General features: G+C 41.0%; 1 protein-coding gene across 1 annotated transcript in view; it reads right to left on the reverse strand.

Moving 5' to 3' along the window:
- DNTT (DNA nucleotidylexotransferase) overlaps positions 1–25,829 on the reverse strand; it is a 44,888-nt gene that overhangs the window by 17,922 nt on the left and 1,137 nt on the right. Inside the window, exons 2-6 of the mRNA XM_023546870.2 lie at positions 11,307–11,481; positions 10,230–10,358; positions 5,781–5,951; positions 4,757–4,828; positions 3,530–3,653 (exon numbers count right to left, since the gene is read on the reverse strand). Of these exons, the coding sequence (XP_023402638.2) occupies positions 3,530–3,653; positions 4,757–4,828; positions 5,781–5,951; positions 10,230–10,358; positions 11,307–11,481 (671 nt within the window). The remainder of the gene's footprint in view (positions 1–3,529; positions 3,654–4,756; positions 4,829–5,780; positions 5,952–10,229; positions 10,359–11,306; positions 11,482–25,829) is intronic.

Below are 25,829 nucleotides of genomic sequence, written 5' to 3' on the forward strand. Positions count from 1 at the left end.
TATGCTTGAGTCCATTGTTGCAGCCACTGTGTCAATCTACCTCATTGAGGGTCTTCCTCTTTTCTGCTGACTCTGTACTTTACCAAGCAATATGTCCTTCTCCAGGGACTGTACCCTCCTGATGACACATCCAAAGTATGGAAGATGCAGTCTCACCATCCTTACTTCTAAGGAGTATTCTGGTTGTACTTCTTCCAAGACAGATTTGTTCGTTCTTTTGGTGGTCCATTGTATATTCAATATTCTTCACCAACACCACAATTCAAAAGCATCAATTCTTCTTCGGTCTTCCTTATTCATTGTCCAGCTTTCACATTCATATGATGCAATTGAAAATACCATGGCTTGGCTCAGGTGTACCTTAGTCTTCAAGGTGACATCTTTGCTTTTCAACACTTTAAAGAGGTTCTTTGCAGCAGATTTACCCAATGTAATGTGTCTTTTGATTTCTTGACTGCTGCTTCCATGGGTGTTGATTGTGAATCCAAGTAAAATGAAATCCTTGATAATTTCAATCTTTTCTCCATTTATCGTGATCTTGCTTATTTGTCCAGTTCTGAGGATTTTTGTTTTCTTTATGTTGAGGTGTTAATCCATACTGAAGGCTGTGGTCCTTGATTTTCATTAGTAAGTGCTTCAAGTTCTCTTCACTTTCAGCATCTGCATAACGTAGGTTGTTAATGAGTCTTCCTCCGATTTTGATGTCCCATTCTTCTTCATATAGTCTAGTTTCTCAGATTATTTCCTCAGCATACAGAGTAAACAGGTATGGTGAACAACTATGACGTACACCTTTCCTGACTTTAAACCACTCAGTATCTCCTTGTTCTGTCTGAACAACTGCTTCTTGATCTATGTACAGGTTCCTCATGAGCACAGTTAAGTGTTCTGGAATTCCCATTCTTTGCAATGTTGTCCATAATTTGTTATGATCCATACAGTCGAATGCCTTTGCATAGTCAATAAAACACAGGTAAACATCCTTCTGGTATTCTCTACTTTCAGCCAGGATCCATCTGACATTAGCAATGATATCCCTGGTTCCATGTCGTCTTCTGACACACAACCTTAACCATCACCGATGGGAAGGCATCCCTTGATTTCTACATAACCCTATTAAACAGTGATTGGTAGCAATCACTGACTGCTTATATGAATGACACTTGCTTCATTCATTGGGTCAGGAGAGCACAGTAGGAAGGGAAAAATCCAGTTTATAAAGCTGGGGAAATGGGAGCGCCTTAAATCCTGAGAGCCTTGATGTCATCTAACAAGGGTTTGCATCTAAGTGAAACACTGTACTGACTCTCAGTTTCTAAGCGTTGAGAGTCCTTACTCAGATTCTAAACCATTTACTCAATACTTACATTTAATACTTATGTATCTTTTTTTAATGGTATCTCTAAATTTAGTATAAATCTTGCTTATTAATTGTATAGTTTCAGAGCCCATAATGTGAACACTGAACCTGTTTTTTCTTGCACTCTTTTGTTTCCTATATGGCACAGTATAAAGCTTATTAACAATCTTTCAGAGGTTAGCATCTTCACAAAAGTTGAGTAGGAATCTTCTATATCACCGATGTGACCTACGAAGATTTGATTTGCTTCCTCTACGGTTGCTTGACTTTGGGATTATTTAAACAGCAAATAAACTATTTTCTTTCTTCCTTTTTTTTTTTTTTTCCTGGTTTCCTTTTGTAGGAGTTCCCTTCTTTTCATATCATTAAAAATTCTGGAGACTGCATCAATCCCCGTAACTCCAGAAGCCATATTGCTCAAGACTGTGGTTGCAACCCTTTTTTGAATCACAATTGTATTGTAAAGTAACCCTTTAGGTACACCAATGTTCATAGCAGCATTATTTACAATGGATCATTTAACTCAACATAATGTTTTCAAGATTCATTCATGTCACAGAATGTATCAGAATTTCATTATTTTTTATGGCTAAATAATATTCCATTAAGGAGCCCTGGGGGTACAATGGTTAACTGCTCAGTTGTTAACTGAAAGGTTGGTGGTTCAGACTCACCCAGCTGCTCAGCGGGAGAAAGAACTGGCAATCTTCTTCCATAAAGATTACTGCCAAGAAAACCCTGTGGAGCAGTTCTACTCTGTCATATGGGGTTACCATGATTCAGAATCTACTTGAGGGCACCCAACAACAACAACAACGATGTTCCATTGTATGGATATACCACACTTTGTTTATCCATTCTTGTGTTGACGGACATTTGGTTTATGGGACGGTTAAGTTTATGTTTCAACTTGGCTAGGCCACAATTCTCAGTGGTTTGGCAGATATTATGCAATCATCCTGTATTTTGTGATCTAACGTGAGCACCCAATCAGTTGAAAGGCCAATCAGCTGAAAGCCAGTCAGTTTCCTTGAGGGTGTGGCCCACATCAAATATATATGGATGTTCTGGCAAAGCTCACTCTGGATCCTGCATCTGACTGGTCATCATCTGACCTCTGGTTCTTGGGACATGAGTCAGCAGCCTGCCATTTGACCTGCCAATTTTGGGTTCATCAGCCCCTGCAACCGTGTGAATCGGGAGAAGCATCCAGCCTGATGCTTGACAAACGGATTTTGGGACTTGACAGCCCCCATAACTGCATGAGCCATTTCCTTGAATTAAATCGCTTGCTTTATATTTATATATACATACATTTCACTGCTTTTGCTCCTCTAGAGAGCCCATCCTAAGACAGATTGTTTTCATCTTTTGGCTATTGTGAATAATGCCACAATGAACATTGATGTACATGTTCATTTTTAAAAAATATACTGAGACCCTCGAAACATGGAAGTAACCTTCACCTCTAAAGGGCCCTGCCAGGGCTTCAGGTAGGTGATACCAGCTTTCATGCCCCACTACAGACTTCTCAGGTTAAAGAGTCCTGGTCAGGTAGATCAACCCTGTGCCTAGATTTCATCATTTGCCTTATGTTTCCAATCTTTAAAGCATATTCACATTTGTGCTAAGCAACAATTCTAGTTTGTTCGAGTATTCTTTATTCTTCAGTCCTCCATGTCGACTTTCTGTCCTTGACTCCTCACTCACATCTCTTACCAAAGGATACGGCCAGGACCCAAATGTCTCGAAGAATCAGTCAGTAAGAGCCAGATCAGCAGTGAAACCGAATTTGGCATCTGGATAAAGGAATAACAATACCACCACAGAGAGTGCCTTTGTTCTGTACAGGCATGGTACTACGGGATTTACCTGTAGTATACGATTTACTTCTCAATGTAATCTCCCTTTCACAGATGAGGTAACTAAGGCTCAAAGGCTTTAACTTGCTCACAGTCATGTTGCTAGAAAGTGCTGGATGCAGGATTTAAATCCAGGTCTGTCTGATTCTGAAAGTTTATGCTTTTAATCACAAACATCAAGGAAAGCAAAAGAGGTATCCCAGCTCACCCAGGTTGGAGCTAAAATACAGCTGACTTATCAGATCTCCACCACAATCTGGCCAGCCCCACAGTAACCATGTGAGATTTTTCAAGAGAGACAATTCACCTGCTTCCTGCATTTCCGTAAATTTCAGGGTTTTGTCTGTCCTTATTTTACTCAGACTTCTGAAACCCATCCTGAACCATTTCTCAGATGTCTTTAATCCCACTCCAAATACGGAAGTGAAGAGCTAAAAATGGAGGAAAAGGCATGCTGTTAGTTTTAAAAATAATCATCGTGACAATGAAATGGTACTTTTTAAGGTCTCAGGCAATTCAGAAGGTGTGTAAGCAATCTCTGACCCAGTTTCTCCCGAATATGACACGAAGGTGGGTGATAGTAGTCTACTGGAGACATTTTTGTTTCAGGGTCCTTTCCTGACACGTGGCATTACTAAATGAAACAGGTGAGGAAGCCGGTTCTGGGATAATCTGATTGTGGCATTGTCTGTACCGTCAATAAGCGATGACAGTTATCCCTGATGGGCACGTGCCTTTGCAAGAGTCTCTTTCACGCAAGCATGCTCTGCATATTTACTCTCACCTTTTAAAGAGGAATGCTCAAGTAGGTGATATAAGTTCTCCATCATCACACAGATGGGAAGTGACAGACCAAAAAAAAACCCAAACCAGTTGCCATCAAGATAATTCTGACTACTAGCGATCCTATATGACAAAGTAGAACTGCCCCATAGGGTTTCCAAGGAGCAGCTGGTGGATTCGAACTGCTGACACTTTGGCTAGAACCCAAGCTCTTAACCACTACACCGCTAGGGCTCCACAGGTGACAGAACCTGGACTCAAACCTTGGTCTGTCTGTACTCCAAGCCTGGGCTCCTACCCACGACCATATTTTAGGCCTGTGCATAACACTTCTGAGCCAAGGCTCAGGGTTGAGGGAGGCTCTGAAGCCAAGCTACCTTGGTTGAAGGAATGAGCCGCGCGTGTGGAAGGGCCTTTCGGAGGTCTCTGCCACCTGCAGCTCTAAGGTAGGGAAAATTGGGAGGTAACAAACCCTGCTTCAAGTAGAAAAGGATGCAGTGAGGAGCTTTCCAGACTCGGGTTTGCTTTTTATGAGCAGGCTTGGCCTGTCCCCAAGGTCCTTGTGTCTCCATGATATTTGTATCCAAAAGTAACAGAGTCCTAGAAAGTAAGATGATTTGTATCTCCAGGTAGCATGGTAATAAGCTAGGGCAGCCATATTTATTTAGGCGCCTGCTTCCTGGACCGCCCAGAATAAGGTATATGATGAACTGAAAAGCCACCTTAGATAAATATACGTAAAATCACTTACTTTGAAGGATTTATATCGTTCATCATTTAACACAGCTTTAACTTCAGAACTTTCTCCATCTTCAATAATATCCTGCATGGACAGTTGAAAAATATTGTAAATTAGTGATGTTAGACAAGCAGTCTGAGACCCTCAAATTCACAGATCTGGTAGCTTGATTTTTCATGAAACCCACCTCCATGGCAAGCAGGATGTTTTTCTAGCTGATTCGGAGAACACAAGACATTTCCCTCTAATTCTGAAAATCCAAGCTCATCATATATCTAAGTACCCCTTTACAATCCACCCAGACAAAAATACTGTAGGAATCAGGTCCAAATCGACAGAATACCAAGCCGAAATAATCACTGATAAACGTATGTCCATGTATTTGTGATAATTTTCTTTTCAATGGATATGAACTTGCTAAAATGAGAGGGTTTTGCATTTGAGCAGGACAGGTTTGGACCCACTAGGAAGCCAATCCAAGTTCAAGCCCTTATAATGGCTAGCTCGGAGACACCCTCTTCTAAGTAGAGTTGGGACCATTTTCTTTGAATAATTTACCTGTTAATTGACCAACCAGAAACTTACTACCCAATAGACCTTGCTGGCGGGGCCTTTAAGGATCAGCTCCACTGCATGTCATATCTGCCACTGTTCTGGAGGGTGATGTCCCCTGAGTGGAGCTGCGGTCCTACGCACAGACTGTTTGAAGTCAGACTATTCCCCTACTGTTGAGATTTTGGGTCGTTTGAGTCTTTCACCGTGATAAATAATAATATGAGAGAGTTCTTTTTCCATTAGCTGACCCCACACACTCTAGCTGTGATCATACTAGGATATGGATTGTACTAATATGGCACTCACACACATATCTCTGTATCTGTATCCATACATATGTATGTCCAGATAAAGGAAGAAGTCACGGATACCACATCTGTATAGTTGACAGGAAAATCTATTAGGTGCATCTCTCTCTCAGTATGAATTTTAGCCTACGAAAGAAATAGTAGGAGGGGGACAAATTCCATTTCACCCTTACCTCTATGACACACTTTGCCTTGTCCTCCAGGCAGGGAATTCCTTGCGTGTCCTTCATACTGATAATTGTGAACGGAAGAGATTTCAGCACAGAAGCGGCTCTCATAAAAACCACATAAGACCCTTCGTTTTCTCTAAACTCACAATTTTCAGCCAGTATCTCAAAGGCATCCTGAAGAATAAAACCAAGTGAGCAAAATACGGTCTGTTTTCTATCCCCTGAGCCAGGGATCACTCACAAATGCCTTCTTGCTCTCCTTTAAGTATTGGTGTCGCCTAACTGTCTCCTTAAAGATCAGGAGATGGCTTTGTACCTGGAGCAAAAGGCCAGCCAGTTAATGTCTGCTTATCCGAGTGGAGCTGAATTGGAAAAACAGGCACCAGAGTTAGAGTTTCCTGCCATTAGATATTCAAGAAGGAGTCCTGGTGGCACAACGGTTAAGCAATCTGCTGCTAACAAAAAGGTCAGCAGTTTGAACCCATGGGAGAAAAACTTGATGATCAGCTCCCATAAAGATTAAAAAAAAACAAACCTGGGAAACCCTATGGGGCAGTTCTGCTCTGACACATTGGGTCACTAAGAGTGAGAATCCACTGGTCTATACACAACAACAACAGATATTCAAGAATATAAAAAAGTAATCTTGCAATCACCACACCCAAAAACTCACTACTTTCTTGCTGGCTTCCCACCACTCTGTGGCTACAATTCCGTCTTGATGGCTGGACATCCTTCTCTCTTTGCAAGTGGGTAAAACACAGCACTTAACCCAGGCTTGTTGAATGAATGGATGGATATAGTCTTAGGTTGAATGTCCCAAGGCTAGGGTTATTTAAGGTAGGGCATGTTTGCATTTCTAGCAGAGGGGGAAGTGTCTGCAGTTGTGTGACTTCATGATAATCACATCTAGTAGTTGCAGTTTCCTTATAAGTCTAGAAATGAGAAGCTTTGCATTTGGTGCAAAAACCCTTTGCTGTCCAGTCGATTCCAATCTGTAGCGACCCTGTAGGACAGAGTAGAACTGTCTCATAGGGTTTCCAAAGCTGTAATCTTTTTTTTTTTTCCCCTCTCTTTTTTTCTGGGCCTGTCTAATTTTTGGCTAAACAGTGAACCTCAGGAGTAACTTCATTACTGAGCTAAAAGGGTGTCCAGGGGCCATATTCTCAGGGTTTTTCCAGTCTCTGTGAGACCAGTAAGTCTGTTTTGTGTGTGTGTGTGTGTGTGAGTTAGAATTTTGTTCTATGTTTTTCTCCAGCTCCATCCAGGACACTCTATCGTGATCCCTGTCAAATCAGTCCGTGGCGGTAGCCGGCACCATCTAGTTGCGCTGGACTCAGTCTGGTGGAGGCTGTGGTAGTTGTGATCCATTAGTCCTCTGGACTAATCTTTCCTTTGTGTCTTTGTTTTTCTTCACTCTCCCTTGCTCCAGACGCGGTGAGACCAGTGGAGTCTCTTAGATGGCTGCTCACAAGCTTTTAAGACCCCAGACACTACTCACCAAAGTAGAATGTAGAACATTTTCTTTACAAACTGTGTTATGCCAGTTGAGCTAGATGTTCTCTGAGACCATGGTCCCCACAGCCCTCAGTCCAGCCATTCAGTCCCTCAGGGAGTTGAGATGTGTCTATGGAACTTCCATGACCTTTCCTCGTACAGGTCGTGCTGGCTTCCCCAGTATTGTGTACGGTCTTACCCTTTACCAAAGTTACCACTTATCTATTGTCTATTTTTTTTTTTATTGTCTATTTAGTGTTTTTCCATCCTCATTCCTCCCCTCCCTCATAACCATCAAAGATTGTTTCTTTTTGTGTGTAAACCTTTTCATGAGTTTTTATAGCAGTGGTCTCATACAATATTTGTCCTTTTGTGATTGACTTTTTTAACTCAGCATAATGCCCTCCAGATTCATCCATGTTGTGAGATGCTTCACAGATTCATCATTGTTCTGTATCATTGCGTAGTACTCCATTGTGTGCATGTACCATAGTTTGTTTATCCATTCATCTGTTGATGGGCATCTAGGTTGTTTCAATCTTTTTGCTATTGTGAATAATGCTGCAATGAACATGGGTGTGCATATGTCTATTCATGTGATGGCTCTTATCTCTCTAGGATATATTCCTAGGAGTGGGATTGCTGGATCATATGGTATTTCTATTCCTAGCTTTCTAAGGAAGTGCCATATCATTTTCCAAAATGGTTGCACTGTTCTGCATTCCCACCAGCAATGCATAAGAGTTCCAATCTCTCCACAACCTCGCCAACGTTTGTTATTTTCCGTTTTTTTTTTTTTTTTTCTGATTCGTCCCAGTAATGTCCGAATGAGATGGTATTTCATTGTGGTTTTGATTTGCATTTCTCTAATGGCTAGTGATTTCAAGCACTTCCTCATGTATCTATTACCCACTTGAATATCTTCTTTGGTGAAGTGTCTGTTCATTTCCTTTGCTCATTTTTTAATTGGATTGTCTTTTTGCTGCAGAGACGTTGGATTTTCCTATAGGTTTTAGAGATTAGAACTTTGTCGGATTTGTCATAGCCAATTTTTTTTTCCCAGTCTGTAGGTTCTTTTCACTCTTTTGGTGAAGTCTTTTGATGAACATAAGTGTTTGATTTTTAGAAGATTCTAGTTATCTAACTTATCTTCTGGAGTTTGTGTGTTGTTAGTTATGGTTTGTATCCTGTTAATGACATGTACAAAGCTGTAATCTTTACGGGAGTGGACTGATGTATCTTTTTTCTCCCTGAGCAACCCCTTGTGGGTTTGAACTATTGACCTTTCCATTAGCAGCTGAGCACTTAAACCTCTGTATGTTTTATTCCGCTGACTATTGATTCTAGACTAGAAGACAGGAAGTTGTGGGCTTATTAGGGTCATTTGAAACACAGTTACCAAAATTCAGAGCTGGAAAGGGCTTTAGAGACAATCCAGCTGGTGGTAACAGTTAAGCACTCAGCTGCTAACCAGAAGGTTGGCAGTTCAAACCCACTCAAAGGCTTTTGGGGACAAAGTCCTTCCTGCCAATTTGCAAGAAACCCCTGTGGGGCAGTTCTAATCTCTCACATGGGTTCACTATGAGTTGAAAATGATTCGACAGCACCTAACAACAACGAGCTAATTTTTTATTGAAGAGATGAAGAAACTGAGGCTCAGAGAGAGAGATTGACTTGTCCAAGCTAGTTAATTAGGCTGAGGCTAGAATTCAGGTCTGCTGACTCTTCTCTGTCTTCTGGTTTTCCAAAAAATGCTGCCTATGCATTATTGCTGTTTTTATGTAATTTGCTCTTACTATGTGTTGGACCTAAGGAAGACCGAAGGAGAATTGATGGCTTTAAATCATAGCTAGAATTCTCCTTAGAAGCAAGGATGGTGAGACTTCATCTCACATACTTTGGACATGTTATCAGGAGAGATCAGTCTCTGGAGAAGGACATCATGATTGGTAAAGTAGAGGGTCAGTTAAAAAGAGGAAAACCCTCAACAAGATGGATTGACACAGTGGCTACAACAATGGGCTCAAATGTAGTAACAATTGCAAGGATGGTGCAGGACTGGGAGGTGTTTCGTTTTGTTGTACATGGGATCACTATGAGTCAGAATTGACTCAGCAGCACCTAACAACAACAACATGTATTGGACTAATTAGAGTATTTCGTTTTTCAGAATATTTTCCTTTGAGAAGAGCTATGCACATTATCAATGCTCAATCAATATTAATAGTAATTTACTGTCTCTAAAGAGTATAATCCAGATGAGGGATATAATAGGTAGTCCTGGATAGTAAGGGAGAAAAATGTAGGACAAAACTCAAATTCTTAAGAAAGGCCAGATTTACTAGATCAGTAGAGGCTAGAGGAACCCCAAGACTATTGCCCTGAGATACCTTTGAACGTACTGAAACCACACCCAGAGGTCACTTTTCAACTAAATAACAGATTGGCACATAAAAGAAACCATATCACCTGTGAGTATTGTGCTTCTTTAAAAAATTATCTCTATGAGACCAAATGGTCAGCATTTACCCTAAAGTAAAGATGGTAAAGGGGGCAGGCAGGGAAGCTAGATTAATAGAAACAGAACAACCAGAAGGGAGATAATGAGAAAGTTGACACATTGTGAAAAACGCAGTTAATGTCACTGAACAATATGTGTAAAATTTATTAACTGGGAACCTAATTGGCTGTGTAAACTTTCACCAAAAACACAGTAAAATATTATAATAAAATTTAAAAAGAATATAGTCCAAATGTACTTCTCTATTTCCATGAAAGAACGGGACCTATTCTTGACAGCAAAGAGAACCAGAGATCATGATAGGTGGGTAGGTGAGTGGGTGTGGGGAAAACATCCCCAAATTTTCAGAAATTTTCATAATTTAATTTGTAGATAAATGGAAAGAAACTGCAAGCCATTCATCTGCTCTGGGTGTTGCTGCAAAGCCCCATTACCGTGAATATGTTGTTATGGTTGTTTAAAGTGGTTCTTCTCTGACATGCGTATTGTGAGATCTTCTTTACAGCAGGTGGTGGAGTCTTCTGAGGACTTGGGTTGGAGCTGGCTGAATAGTCTCCTCTCACCTGAGCAAATGGATAAGCACTCATTTTTAATAACAATTATCAATAGCAATAGATATAGATGAAGAAAAATTCTGGAGGCAATTTGACGGCTGTTGTCTTTGGAAGGAGAATAAAGTTATGGGAAGTCTCAAATGCTATGTTATTTACATCACTAATGTGTGAATTTGCTATAACCAACATATATTATTTTTGTAATCACAAATAAAAACATGAAAAACAGCCATCAATTAAATATCATTTTCCTTTTCTGTGAATTTGTATAGTTATGATCCAGACTCTTTTCCTTCCTGAGGTTCTGGCACTACTGGTCAAGGATTTAGAATTAAGAGATGAACTTTCTTCATTTTTTTACTTTCTGAATTATCATAATAAGAAAAATAGGAACCCCCTCCTTTTTCTGCTGCCAGAACATCAAAACTTGGATGTTTTGAAATATTTGTGTGTAAACTTGTTCATAATAATAGCTGCCATTACTCAGTGCTTTCTGTATACCAGGCACTGTGTTAAATGCTTTACATGTGTCATTCTAATCCTCGTCACTATCTTATATGGTAGGCACTATGGTTATCTCAAAATATAGAAGAGAAAACTGAAGCTCAGAAAAACAAAGTGACTTGCCTGAGGTCATACTGGGATTAAGCAGAGAATCTGGGGTTTAATTCAGGTCTGTGTGATTCTGGAAGTCCCCGGGTAGTACAAGCAATTAATGCTCTTAGTTGCTAACCCAGAGGTTGAAGGTTTAAAGTCTGCCTAAGGGCACCTCAGAAGGAAGGCCTGGCAATCTAATTCCAAAAAAACAACCATTGAAAACCCTATGGAGCACAGTTCTACTCTGACGCACAGGAGTCGGAATTCATTCGGCAGCAACTGGTTTACCGGTGTGATTCTAAAGCCAATGTTCCTAACCACCAAGCAAAGGGCAATGACAATCACAACTGTGACACTTACAACAAGCTGGTGTTTTCCTGTCATCTCCACTGGTTTTCCTGCTCCCATGCATTCTATCAGCCAGGAGACATCAAGGAGTTCTAGCTGTGAGCTGGCTTTTATTTTCTGTACCTGAAGCCACTCCAGAACATCTGAACCAGAGTTGTTTTCTGCCACAATGTGGGTGACGGAATCACTGCAAAGTGCAAGACAAAGTTACCTGAAAGGGCTTTCAAAATCAGAAGCAACTATTTTCCTTCAAAGTGTTCAGAGCATTCCATTTGATGGAGAAAGACACACACTAGAGCATAGGCTTGATGAATTTAAGCCTCTGTTCAAGGGAGTTCTCTCTCTTTGTTGCAATTAGTGCAGAACGGTGGTTTTTGTTCCACGTCAGATCCAAGAATTAAGGAAGCTTTAGCAAGACTGCAGTATAAATGGAAAACCAAGTTCCAGAGAAGATGGAAGATGAAATTGTTCTCAAAATAGCCCCTAGGTTCCCGGACAGAGCTGGAGAAAAATGTAGAACAAAATTTTAACTCACAAAAAAAGACCAGACTTACTGGTCTGAGAGAGACGGGAGAAACACCAAGAGTATAGCCCCCAGATACCCTTATAGCTCAGTAGTGAAGTCACTCCTGAGGTTCACCCTTCAGCCAAAGATTAGACAGGCCCATAAAATAAAATGAGACTAAATGAGAAGGCAGGAGGGGACAGGAAAGATGGTAATGGGAAACCCAAGGTCAAGAAGAGGAGAGTGTTGACATGTCTTGGGGTTGGCAACTAATGTCACAAAACAATATATGTATTGTTTAATGAGAAACTAGTTTGTTCTGTAAACCTTCATCTAAGATACAATTAAAAAAAAAAAGAAAGAAAACTAAAGTCCCTATCCCACAGAATTGTTGTGAAGAATAAATGAGAACAACAAAAAAGCCCATAGGTGGTGCAAAAGTTAATGTGCTCAGCTGCTAACCAAAAGGATGGAGATTCGAGACCACCAAGAGGAGCCTGGGAAGAAAAGCCTAGCAATCTATGTCCAAAAATCCAACCATTGAAAACCATGTGGAGCAGAGTTCCACAGGGGTCACCATAAGTCAAGATCAACTTGATGGCAACTGGTTCTGGTTCCTGATTTAGCCTTCTATGTGCGACTTTTGTGGGCTATTTTATTTTTATTTGTAGAGGGTTTTAATCCAGTGTCTTTAAAACGTGTTTAACTGTGCCTCACAGTTAGAAATACATTTTATATAATGACCCAAAATAGAAATAAGTATAGATAGAGATTTGTTTGAAGTGTGCCACTAAATAGATCTGTGACCAGCTTTTGGGAATTAATGCTTTACATTTAGTGATGTAAGATGGACAGGGATCTTTAACAACTACTGAGCACCTACCATGATTTAGGCACCATCCGAGTACTTCACATACATCATCTTATTTAACACTCACAAAGCTCTTCAAGGGGTATATTACTCACACTCCAAAAATGAGGAAACTGAGAAACAAAGAGGTTTAGTGACATCCTGAAGGTCTTTTTCTGCTGCCAGAACATCAAAACTTGGAGTTTTGAAATATTTGTGCGTAAACTTGTTCATAACAATAGCTGCCATTGCTCACTTGCCCTTTTGATGATCTTTTCTGGGTCAATATGTTATTTCTAGTTTCTAACAGACCTCCAGTGTGAGCATCGTATTGTCCCCATTTATCAGAGAAGGAAACCGAGACTTAGAGAGGTAAATTAACTTGCCCCAAATCACACCAGCTAGAAATCAGCCTGGGTGGAAATACAACCTAAAATGTGGGATGTCTAGTCTAGGGCTTTTTTTCCTATGTTACCTAGTCTCACCTGAATAATTTCATGTGAACTGTGGAAGAGCATTTAACATGAAATGAAAGGGCAGACCCATTGGCCCACCCCCAGAAGATGGTGGTCAACTAATGATTTTGAAGTAGTGCTCAGAGGGACATCTGCTGGTCCAGATGTGTGAAGATAGCATGTGTAGACAGCGTGTGGCTATCTGAGCAGATGGAGTTGGCACAGTGAAGCGGTGCAGGTGCCAGTGTTGAGGTAGATGAAGCTACTTCAGGCTGAGCTGTTGACTCTCAGAAACAGTGGGTGAATAGTAATGGAGGGGCCCAGCTGGATGGGTAATTCAGAGGGGGCTTCCTGGTAGAGGAGTCTGTCCATTAGGGTTTTATGGAGGAGAGGCCACTGATGGGACATTTTCCTTCTCTATAAAGTAGAAGATTTGATCCAATGATTTTTAAGGCCCTTTCAGTCTGAAGAGGCTAAAAATTTGGGAAACAGCAAGAGCAAATAGCACACCCACACATTCAAGAGAAAAAATAGAATCATTTTCTCTTCCTCTTCCTTGACTTCCTCTTTCTCCTCCTTTTTCTGACTGACTGTGATTCATTGGGTATTTCTGCCCTAGGTTCCTTGCAAAGGTGGTGGTGGGGTACCAAGGAAGAAAAACAAAGGTTCTGGGCATTGGTATCTTATATGAAATAGACAATTAATGATGTGAGCTGTGCCAAGACATGATGTGAACAAGGTCTGCAGATGGTATTCAGGGAGGGAAAAGAGCTGGTGTGAGCTGGGAGAGCCAGAGGGCTTTGTGGTTGAGCTGGGACTTGTGTCTGGTCTTAATGGATGGTGTCTAAGTTTCTTAGGGCTACCTAACAAGTCAGTTCTGACTCATAGAAACCCTGTGTACAAGGGAACGAAACACTGCCTGGTCCTGTGCCATCCTCACAATTGTTGCTATGTTTGAACCCATTGTTGTAGCCACTGCGTCAATCTATCTTGTTGGGGTGGTCTTTTTCACTGATTCTCTGTTTTAACTCTGGAGGCTAGAAATTTAAATTCAAGGCATCTGCAGGGTGTTCTCATGCCTGTATATGCACGTGTGCTCTCTGTCTCTTCATCAACTCTAGGGAAAGGTCCTTTTTTATCTCAGCTTCTGTAGCCCAGGTGTTTCTTGGTATTCCTTGCTTATAGATGGATCTTCATGTGTTCCCCCCATGAGATTCTGTTTCCATATCTGTTCTCTTCTTTGTAAGACATTGGTTATATAGGATTTGGTCCCACCCTACTGCAATAAGACCTTGTTAACTAACAACATACAAAGAAAAACTGTTTTCCCAAACAAAGTCACATTCACTGATGCAGGGCTTAGGACTTCAACATATCTTTTTGGGGAACACAATTCAATCCATAATAGATAGGTAAGAATAAGGTACCTGGAAGGTAGAACTTTGGGTCCTATTGGAAGAAAATGTTCAGTAGCCCAAACAAAGGTAGTATGTTTAGAGGCGCTCTGAACCATTGAGCCACCAGGGCTCCTGTTTAGAAAACAAGAAGAATAGCCTGAGCTGAAGAGCTAATGTGGTGAAATAGTTGTAAACGTGACAGAATCAGTAAATGAGGCTGTTGGTAGGTACGATAACATTATAGAGGGTCTTAGAAGTCTGGTTAAGGAGGTTGGATCTTATTTTCAGGGCATTATGGAGATAGGGAAGGTTTTTGTGTAACAGGACAGTGATCACATTAAAGTGTTATTTAAAAAGACTAATCTAGCACATGGGGTGACTTGGGGGGAAGAGCTATGGGTTGGGGGAGGTAGGAGAGCTTAGAAGGATGAAATAATAGTCCAAATATGAGATGATTTTACCCCAATCTGGTTCCTGTGGAACTAGAAAGGAAAGCAAAGGGAAAATGTGATGGACATGTGGCATTTGTTCACCTGTAAGGCATGAAGTGGCGCACAGAGTCAAACATCACTCCAGCATATCTATCACTGCATCTGGTAGAAATAGGGATTTAGGATATTACACTATTTGGGTAAAGGGGTATCAGTTGCTGTCCAGTCAATTCTGATTCATGGTGACCTCAGGCATGTCAGAGTAAAACTGTGTCCCATGGGGTCTTCAATGGTTGATTTTTTGGAAGTAGATTGCCAGGCCTTTCTTCTGAGGCACCTTTGGGTAGATTTGAACTGCCTTTCGGTTAGCAGATGAGTGTGTTAACCATTTGCACTATCTAAGGACTCCAGGGGAAGGGACAAGGTCATAGAACTGAAGTTTCTTTCAGGCACACTGAGTTTGAGGTTGGCAGGAGATCCAAATGAAAATATCCAGCTGGCAGTTGGGGATCTGAGGTTGGAGCTGGGAGACAGGTTAGGGCTGGACGTCAGAGCTGAGGCCACCCGGTGGAGAGGCTGGCAAGATGTACAGCACACCCAAGCAGAAACATGTCATGGTAAAACATATTTTAAGGGTTAAGGGAAGATGGATAACTGCTTCCCTAGCTGCTAACCGAAAGGTTGGTGATTTGAATCCATCCAGTGACTCCATGGGATAAAAGCCTGCAGACCTACTTCAGTAGAGATTAAACAAACAAACAAAAAACCCACTGCTGGCAAGTCAATTCCGACTCATAGTGACCCTGTAGGACAGAGTAGAACTGCCCCATAGAGTTTCCAAGGAGCGCCTGGTGAATTTGAACTGCTGACCCTTTGGTTAGCAGCCATAGCTCTTAACCGCTATGCCACCAGGGTTTCCTGGGTTATTATAAAATTACAAAAATTAATTATAAGAACTCCTGAAGGATTCTTTATGGCAAAACTTTAAGAAGACAGCATAAGAATTAATAGTGTTATATAGGAATTGTTATCTAAATTTCTGCCCTTTGGAAGGAAACATTTTTATTGCTATATTATTATTTATTATAATGATGCTTAGTTTTATAATAATGAATAGAGTTTTTGCCTAAACCTCAGAGGGAGATGGGTGTGCTAAAGAGGAGACCTGAGGCTCACTTTCCAGATTCAAGCCCCTCACCATTGACTCTCTTCCCACCACCACCACCTCTTCACCTAGGATTCTCCTGGGCACTGTGGGGAGGTCTGAGCTCCCACAATTGGGTTAGAAAAGTATATATGTTTTATACAGTTAATATAAGTATATTTATGAATGACAGGCTATAAATCATACGAAGGAAGACTCTGATTTAAACTTCCAATTCCTCCTTATTAAGCAACTATCAAACAAAACAAAACAACAACAGCAAAACCCAGAACATACAAAAACAAAAATCAAGCAAAGCTTCTTAAGCCATTCACAGACTACTACTCAAGGTTTGGTACTTCTTGTCCTTAGTTCCCAATGAGGTAAGTACAGAAAGTGAAGGCCAGCATTTAGAAACTTTAATAGTAATTTGACATTTCCACAATATTTTATTGTTTTGTTTTGATTTTTTTTTAAACATTGGTATGCAACAAATTAAAAATAAAACTGACCCTTCACCGATCACCTCATATGCCTGTGAAAGCTGGACAATGAATAAGGAAGACTGAAGAAGAATTGATGCATTTGAATTACACTCTCGGCAAAGAATATCGAATATACCATGGACAGCCAGAAGAACAAACAAACCTGTCCTGGAAGTAGTACAGCCAGAATGTTCCTTAGAAGCAAGGACAGTAAGTCATCAACTCAAGTACTTTGCACTTGTTATCAGGAGGGACCAGCCCCTGGAGAAGGATGTTATGCTTGATAAAGTAGAGAGTCGGTGAAAAACAGGAAAACCCTCAACGAGACAGATTGACACGGTGGCTGCAACAATGGGCTCAAACATGGCAACAACTGTAAGGATGGCTCAGGACTGAGCAGTGCTTCGTTCTGTTGTACATAGGATGGCTATGAGTCAGAACCAACTCAATGACACCTAACAACCACAACGATATTTAGAGAAGATCTCTGTTCTGGCTCAGACCAAAATGGATGTCAGAAGAGACTCTGAAACTTGTCCTTGAGCACAGAGTAGCTAAAGTGAACAAAAGAAATGATCAAGTAAAAGAGCTGAACAGAAATTTGAAAGGGAGGCTTGAGAAGACAAGATAAGGTATGATGATGAAATGTGCCAAGTAGATTTCATACATTACCTCATTTAATTCAATAACACTATGAGGTGGATGTTTTCTCCACTTAAAAAAAAAGAAAGCCTCAGGGATCTTATCCTAAGGATTTGATCCTGAGCCTGCATTAATCCACAGCCTGTGTACTTGACCACACTCAGCTACCCCTCTGTGTCTTTATGCTTGTTCAGTGGCAATGGAAGGAGCTGCTCATTGCCCTGTTTATTACAGAGGAATAACATCTGGATGTGTATCATGGTAAAACTTTTAAAAATTCCCGCTAAAGGGTTAAAAAAATAGATGGAATAACACTTTCTATATTCACACTATTAGATACACTATTGCTGCCGCCACATAGAATTTGTTTTGTTCTTTTATATCCTCCCTCCCCCACCCCAGGAGCCCTGGGGAGTCCTAGTGGCGCAGTGGTTAAGAGCTCAGCTGCTAACCAAAAGGTCAGCAGTTTGAATCCACCGCCACTCCTTGTAAACCCTATGGGGCAGTTCTATTCTGTCTGTAGGGTCACTCTGAATCAGAATCGACTAGACAGCAAAGGGTTTGGTTTTTTTGGTTTGGGTAGGGGCCCTGGTAGGGGAATGGTTAAGTGCTTAGCTGCTAACCAAAAGGTTGGCATTTGAACCCACCAGCTGCTCTGAGGGAGAAAGATGTGGCAGTCTGCTTCCATAAAGATTTATAGTCTTGGGAACCTTATAGGGCAGCTCTACTCTGTCCTACAGAGTCATTATGAATCAAAATCATCTCGATGGCAATGTTTTTTTTTTTTTTTTTAATTGAGCTACAGTTGAGCGTATGAGCTACAATAAAACTGTCAGGCATGAAGAATTGTCCCAGAAAACTGAAAGACCGGTTGCCATAGCTACATACCAAGATGGAGAAGCCACAGGGAGGTTGCCAGGCTCTTTAAGGTCTGGCTTTTGCCCGCACCTCAGAGGGAGATAGGTGGAGGACATAGTGGTTCAGGAGGAGCACTGGAGCTCATCTTCTTAATTCAGACCCCTCACCACGGACTCTTACCACTGTCACCTCCCCTCCACACCTCCTCTTCACCTAAGATTCCCATGGACATAGCCCAGCCTTCTGACAGAAATGTCCAGAATGCTGGTGAAGTGGAGGAGTAACTGGGGAAGTGAAACAATCAAGCAAACAATAAAATATAGGCATATACACAGGAAAAAGACTAGAAAGAAGTACTCCAGACTATTGGCAAAATAACTATACACACACACACACACGTAACATACACACGTGTCTGTATGTTACATGTTTTTAATCCTCCTAACAGCCTTATAAGGTGTCCGATATAATTTCAGAAGAGAAAACCAAGACATAGAGAGGTTACATGAAGCCAGAATCCAAACCCAGGTGTGCCTGACTGAAGCAATCTTTTAACCGTTCTAGCAGATTGTGGTTAGTCTCCTGAATGAGGTTTTGTTTGTTTGTTTTAAATACTTTCTGTATCGATTTCAATGTTTTCTGTATCTTCCCATTTTCTATCATGAACTATCTATCATCAGTTTTCTACTTGGTGGAAAAAGTAAACATGAATGTTATTTTAAAGGGCAAATAAACCTGAGCATGGGCTGAGGTAATTTCTGCACTGCCCACAGAGGCCTGGGTTTCCTTCTTATAAAAGGTCACAGAAACCCTCCAGCAGCCACTCCCAGCCTCTTAAAGACCTCAAAGTGCTGCTGAGATAATTGATTCTGAAAAATCAATGATTTAATTCTTCAAGTACATCTAGTTTCTTAAATGACCAGTTAATACTGTCTTGCACTAAATATGGGAGGCTTTGAATCAATTATAGCCATTGTACACTAGGATTCATCCCTCAGCTTCGCACAGAGAAAAAGATTTGGAGTCTTCTCCTTCAATGTGCTTGGCTTGTCCTTGGCGTCCCTGAGGGCAGGAACAGTGGCATTAACAGTCTCTGGATTCTAGTCAGCCCCAGTGCCCAGCACGTGGCCAAGCTCATATAGTAGGGGCTCAGCAGATGGTGGAGTGAACAAATGAATGTATTAATCAACAGTTCCAAAGGAATGTTTCTGAAACCCTAGTGTCTACCAGAAACACCAGGAAGCTGCGTTAGAATTCAGATTCCTGGGCTCTATTACCAGAGATTCAGATTGAATAAAGCTCAGCTGGGGCCCAAGACTATGCATTTTAACAAGCTCCCTTGGTGATTTGATGTAGTCAGTCTGTTCTAGTTATCTACTGCTGCATAACAAACTATCCCCAAACTTTCTGGTTTAAAAGGCAAGAATTTTATTATATCTCATAATTTTGTGGGTTCGAAATTCAGGCAGGCTTAGCTGGGTGAATATGGTACTTCTCTTCCATATGGAAGGAAACCCTGGTAGCATAGCAGTTAAGAGCTACGGCTGTTAACCAAAAGGTCAGCAGTTTAAATCCACCAGGTGCTCCTTGGAAACCAAATGGGGCAGTTCTACTCTGTCCTACAGGGTCACTATGACTCGGAATCAACTCGACGGCAATGAGAGAGCTTCCATATGGAGCTGACGGAGGTCACTCAGCAAAATTCAACCAGTGTGCATGCTGGTCTGGAGGGCCCAAGATGGCTTCTCTCACAGTCTGGCACTTTGGCAGGAACAGCCGGAAGGCTGGACTCAGCTGGAACTATTGATCCAAGCACCTTTACATGACCTCCGTAGGAGAGCACTTGAACTTACAGGGAGGCTCGGGGATTCAAAAGTGTTCCACGGAAAAGGCAGACGGTTCATGACCTTCTATGAGCCAGCCTCAAAAGTCACGTAGGGTCACTCCCACTGTACTCTATTGGTTGAAACTAGTCTCAAGCCCTCTCATACACAAGAGAAGGGAAAATAGTCCCTGCCGCTTGATGGGAGCCACTATATTTTAAAACGGCCTCACAGCCCAAGAACTCCACTTTGAGAAACACTGCGCTAGATAAAAGCCTTCTCTCTTGAACTGCCACAGCTTCGATTTGTTCCCCGTGCTGGTCTCTGGGCTCCATTACAGCAATGTTTCCCAACATAGTACTCACTGGAGACACATGACATAATTTTAGGGAATACACAGCTGAACATTTTTAAAAATGTGTTTTTATAGCTGTGCTTAAAAATTAAGCACATCAGACTCCTGGTTTTATGGATATTATTGTTTAAGACAAGGCTAAATTTTTTTAAATGATTCCATTTAGGAGCAATTAAAAGAAATAACATAAAGTACCTAATAAAAACCACTTGCCATAGAGTTGACTGTGACTCACGGCACCCCCATGTGTGTCAGAGTAGAACTGCGTTCCACAGAGTTTTGAATGGATGATGTTTCTGAAGTAGATCACCAGGCCTTTCTTCCAAGGCACTTCTAGATGGACTCAAACCTCCAAACTTCCACTTAGCAGCAGAGCACATTAACCGTTTGTACCACCATGTGGTAAAAGATATTACAGGAATCGAGAATGTCCAGAAAGTCCTAGATTAGGGAACTAACAAGCCTCAATTCTGAGATTTTTTTTTCTCCCTCAGATACCAGTTTCCCTTTTCTTCCAGCTTTTCTTTTCAGAGTTGGCCTTGCTGGAAAACCATTCATGAAGAAAGAGGCAGCCATCTTTCTTTTCCTGGAGACAGACTGCTCCCCAGTCTGACTTCTTCTATCCTCATGGATGATCACCTGCTTTTATCTTTGCCATCTCAATCCAACAGCATTCTTTAACAAGATGGAAAAACTAATCATTAACTTTATATGCAAAGGAGAGGCCCCAGATAAGTAAAGCATTACTGAAAAACAACAAGTAGGATGCCTTGCACTACCTGACCTCAGAACTTATACAGCCACGGTAGCCAAAACAGCCTGGTATTGGTACAGCACCAGATACTTTGACCAATGGAACAGAATCAAGAACCCAGATGTAAATCCATCCACCTATGGCCACCTGATCTTTAACAAAGGCCCAAAGTCCATTAATGGGGAAAAGACAAACGATACTGGCAAAACTGGATGTCCATCTGTAAAAAAATGCAACGGGACTCATACCTCACACCATACACAAAAACTAATTCAAACTGGATCAAAGACCTAAATATAAAACCAAAAACTATACAGATCATGGAAGTAAAATATGGCATAAACAGGATAAAAGCTATAATTAACAATACACAAACACCAAAAGCTAAGCTAGATAAATGAGACCTTCTAAAAATTAAACACGTATGCTCATCAAAAGACTTCACCAAATGAGTAAAAAGACAACCTACAGACTGGGGAAAAAAATTTGGCTATGACATATTCAAAAAAGGCCTAATCTCTAAAACCTGTGGGAAAATCCAACAACTCTGCAATAAAAGGACAAACAATCCAATTAAAAAATGGGCAAAGGATAGAAACAGACACTTCACCAAAGAAGACAGTCAGGTGGCTAACAGACACATGAGGCTTGTTGAACACTAGCCATTAAACCCATTGCAGTTAAGTTGACATTAGAGAAATGCAAATCAAAACTAAATTAGATACCATCTCACCCCAGGCATTACTGGCACGAATCAAAAAACAGAAAATAACAAATGTTGGAGAAGTTGTGGGGAGATTAGAACTTTTATGCACTGCTGGTGGGAATGCAAAATGGTACAACCATTTTGGAAAACGATATGGCACTTCCTTAAAAAGCTAGAAATGGAAATACCTGTAAGATCCAGCAATCCCACTTCTGGGAATATATCCTAGAGAAATAAGAGCCATCAGATGAATAGACATATGCACACCCATGTTCATTGCAGCATTATTCACAATAGCAAAAAGATGGAAACAACCTAAGTGCCCATCAACAGATGAGTGGATAAACAAACTATGTACATACACACAAAGGAATATTAAATCAAACCAAAACCCATTGCCATCAAGTTGATTCTGACTCATAGCGACCCTATAGGACAGAGTAGAGCTGCCCGATAGGGTTTCAAGGAGCGGTCGGTGGATTCGAATTGCCACTTTTGGTTAGCACCTGAGCTTTTAACCACTGTGCATACTACTCAACGATAAAGAACAATGATGAACCTGGGAAACATCTCACAACATGGATGAATCTGGAGGGCATTATGCTGAGTGAAATAAGTCGATCACAAAAGAACAAATACTGTATGAGACCACTCTTATGAAAATGTTCCACACAGAAAGAAACAATCTTTGATAGTTATGAAGGAGGGGAGAGGTGAGAAGGGAAAAACACTAACTAGATAGTAGATAAGTGGTAACTTTGATGAAGGGTAAGACAACACACAATACCGGGGAAGTCAGCATAACTTGACCAGGACAAAGTCATGGAAGCTTCACAGACACATCCAAACACCCTGAGAGACTGAGCTACTGGGCTGAGGGCTGGGGACCATGGTCTTGGGAGACATCTAGCTCAATTGGCATAACATAGTCTATAAAAAAAATGTTCTACATCCAAATGTAGTGAGTAGTGTCTGGGGTCTTAAAAGTCTGCATCCCAGTTGGAGCAAAGGGGATTGAAGAAAACCAAAGACAAGGGAAAGATTAGTCCAAAGGATTAATGGACCACAACTACCACGACCTCCACAAGACTGAGTCCAGAACAACTAGATGGTTACCACTACCAACTGCTCTGGCAGGGATCACAATAGAAGGGTCCCGGACAGAATGGGAGAAAAATACAGAACAAAATTCAAATTTACAAAAAAACCGCCTTGCTGGTTTGACAGATACTGGAGAAGCCTGGAGAGCATGGTCCCTGAGCACCCTTTTAACTCAATACTGAAATCACTCCTGAGGGTCACCTTTCAGTCAAAGATTAGACAGGTCTATAGGGCCAACAATAACACGTGAGGAATATGCTTCGGAGTTCATTTCATGCATAGGAGTCTAATGGGCACACCAGCCCAAAAGCAAAGACAAGAAGGCAGGAAGGGATAGGAAAACTGGACAAATGGAAACAGGGAACTCAGGATGGAGAAGTGAAGGCTTTAACATATCGTGGGGTTGGCAACCAATGTCACCAAACAATTGGTGTATTAATGGTTTAATGAGAAACTAATTTGCTCTGTAAACTTTCAGCTAAATCACAATAGGGGAAAAAAAACAACAAAACAAAACAAAGCAAAAAAACCTTTTCTTTCCCTTGGAGGGGTCATTCTTGATTCTTCCCATCTGGTGTGGGACTTATTTTGTAAACTTGTAAACAATGACCTTAAATAGTCACAGTTAAACTGAGCTGTTTATAGTTGAAAAAACCTCTTAACCCATTGCCATCGAGTTGATTCCAACTCATTGCAACCCTATAGGACAGAGTAGAACGTCCCATAGGGCTTCCAGCAAGGACGGATTACTACATAATCTTTGAAGTGGTGAAGAGCAGATGAAATTGTGCACTACAGATTAGTAAGTAAGCACAAGTAAGCCTGTGCGTACCTTGCTTATTGGGTAATTCGGCCCTGTTTTCAAGCTTGTAACCTTTACAGATGCAGACTGCCACATCTTTCCCCTCACAGCAGCTAGTGGGTTTGAACAGCTGACCTTTCAGTTAGAAGCCGAGCACTTAACCACTGCACTACCAGGGCTCCTTGCAGTTGAAGAAACCCTCCCGCAACTGATGTTTCAGAATCCCTGAAACAGAAAAAAGCAGTTTTATCCCACACTGTTACTAGTACCTGTAAAGACAGGCTTCTGTTTTAGCCTGGGTAAAGTAGCAATTCATTTTCTTCTAAAATTCAGCCCTCCTTACAGTCAAAGAATGTACCAGGAACTATGGAGATTGCCACCTACTTTCAGAGCTTTTTTTTTTTCTTCTTCTTAGCTCCTCTTTCTTTGAATCTTATACACCAGCTTTTTAAAAATGACTTTTACTTTTAAAATACGTGTGTATTGCAAAAAATGTGGAAAACAACCATCATCTCTCCCTACTACCCTCCTAAATAAACACTTAAGACATTTTGATGGGTTTGCTTCCTGTCTTTGTGCTGTTTGTTTGTATTTTTGACCTAGTTCATAGTATGGAAAGAGAACCTTCCCTACAGGGTTTTACTGTGAAGGTCAATGGATTTAGCTAAGCAAAAAGAAAATAATCCCACTTTACATTGGTATGACTGTTTTAATTTACCAGAGCACATTGATACCCATCGTCTCATTTGGTGATCACAGCAGACAGAGTATTTACCAGGAAACTAAGTTCGGAAAGGAAAGAGAGGGCCTTGCCCCTTGTCACCTGGCTGGGAAGGGGCAGAGCCAAGATTTGAGGGCTCTGGATTTATCTAGAGATTTCCCCCATAATAATTTCTATTTTCCTTTCCAATTACAGGCTATCTTATCTATGTACAGAAATTCCGTTTGAGAGCTAGGACTTCAACTTCCTGTGGTTTAGTTGACGCTACAGAGCACGTTTTTATTTACTGTGTCTTCCAAGCTGCCAGCCTGGGAACTTTGTCAACATCACGTGCACAGCAGCAGTTTGCTCACCGTGCACCAGTTTCCTCTGTCGCCAGCAGCTGGCTCTTCCTGGGCAGCAGGCATGTGGGGCACAGAGCGGCCTCTCCTGCCCTCCTGCCAACAGAAGAAACTTACCGCTCGCAGCCTGCCTGAGTATTTGCCTCAGCCACCACGGACGTGTTCATAGCTGTGTTTATGACCATATCCGTGGGCCCTTGCTGGAAGTTTGGATGCTTTAACAGGGAGCTTTCTATGTAAGTGGTACCTTAGGGTCATCCAGCTCTTGCCCTCCTGCCCACCAACCCTTGCCAAATTTCTTTACCATAAAAAGCAGATCTGTATTTGCTAAGGAGTTTAATTTCTGGGGCTTTTTTTTTTTTTTTTTCCTCCTCTTTATTGTTTTTTTGGTTTTGGTTTTTGCTTGTTTGTTTTTTGAGGGCTCTAGTGGCACCAACAATTTGCACTTGACTATTAACCTAAAGATTGATGGTTCAAACCCACTCAGCAGTGCTGCTGAAAAAAGTCCTAGAGATCTGCTTCCCTAAAGATTATAGCCAAGAAAACACTATGGAGCAGTCCTACTCTGTAACACGTGGGGTCACCATGAGTCAGAATGGATCGATTTGTGATGGGCTGTTTTTTGACCTTATATGTCATTTTTTCCTCCTAGCTTTAGCATTTTACATAAGTCTGTAAAATTAGGCTATAACAATTAGATGATATCTAAGATATTGTGGAGAGGATGTTAAACCCAAAATGAGATTGAGATTGAGGGTGGCTGTAGGGGTTTTAAAAAAAAAAAAAAGCAGAGCAGGGGAAAAGGAGATGATGCAAAGAGAAATAAGAGAAAGACTACAAGAAACTCAGAAATTTCTGAATTGAGCATTTTAGTAAAAACGAAATATTTCTGTGGCATTGACTTTTTCCATGAATATTAGTGAAAATTACCGTCCCTAATGATTGATTTTTGATGTATGTCTCCCCAACACTTTGAAGCTGACATTCCTTTGTTAGAAAATTCTGGTCAGCTTTTATTTTCAAATATCAATGACCAATGACTATTTTTAAAATAAAAATTTATTTTAACACATAGTTCTTAGAGTTTTTCCTGAAAAAATTGTGGTTGATCTATTTCTTGGACATCCCGAACCAGACAAGCGCATTAATCATTATTCTTCCTTCA

Source organism: Loxodonta africana, chromosome 16 (genome assembly GCF_030014295.1).
Source record: "Loxodonta africana isolate mLoxAfr1 chromosome 16, mLoxAfr1.hap2, whole genome shotgun sequence".
Taxonomy (NCBI): Eukaryota; Metazoa; Chordata; class Mammalia; order Proboscidea; family Elephantidae; genus Loxodonta; species Loxodonta africana.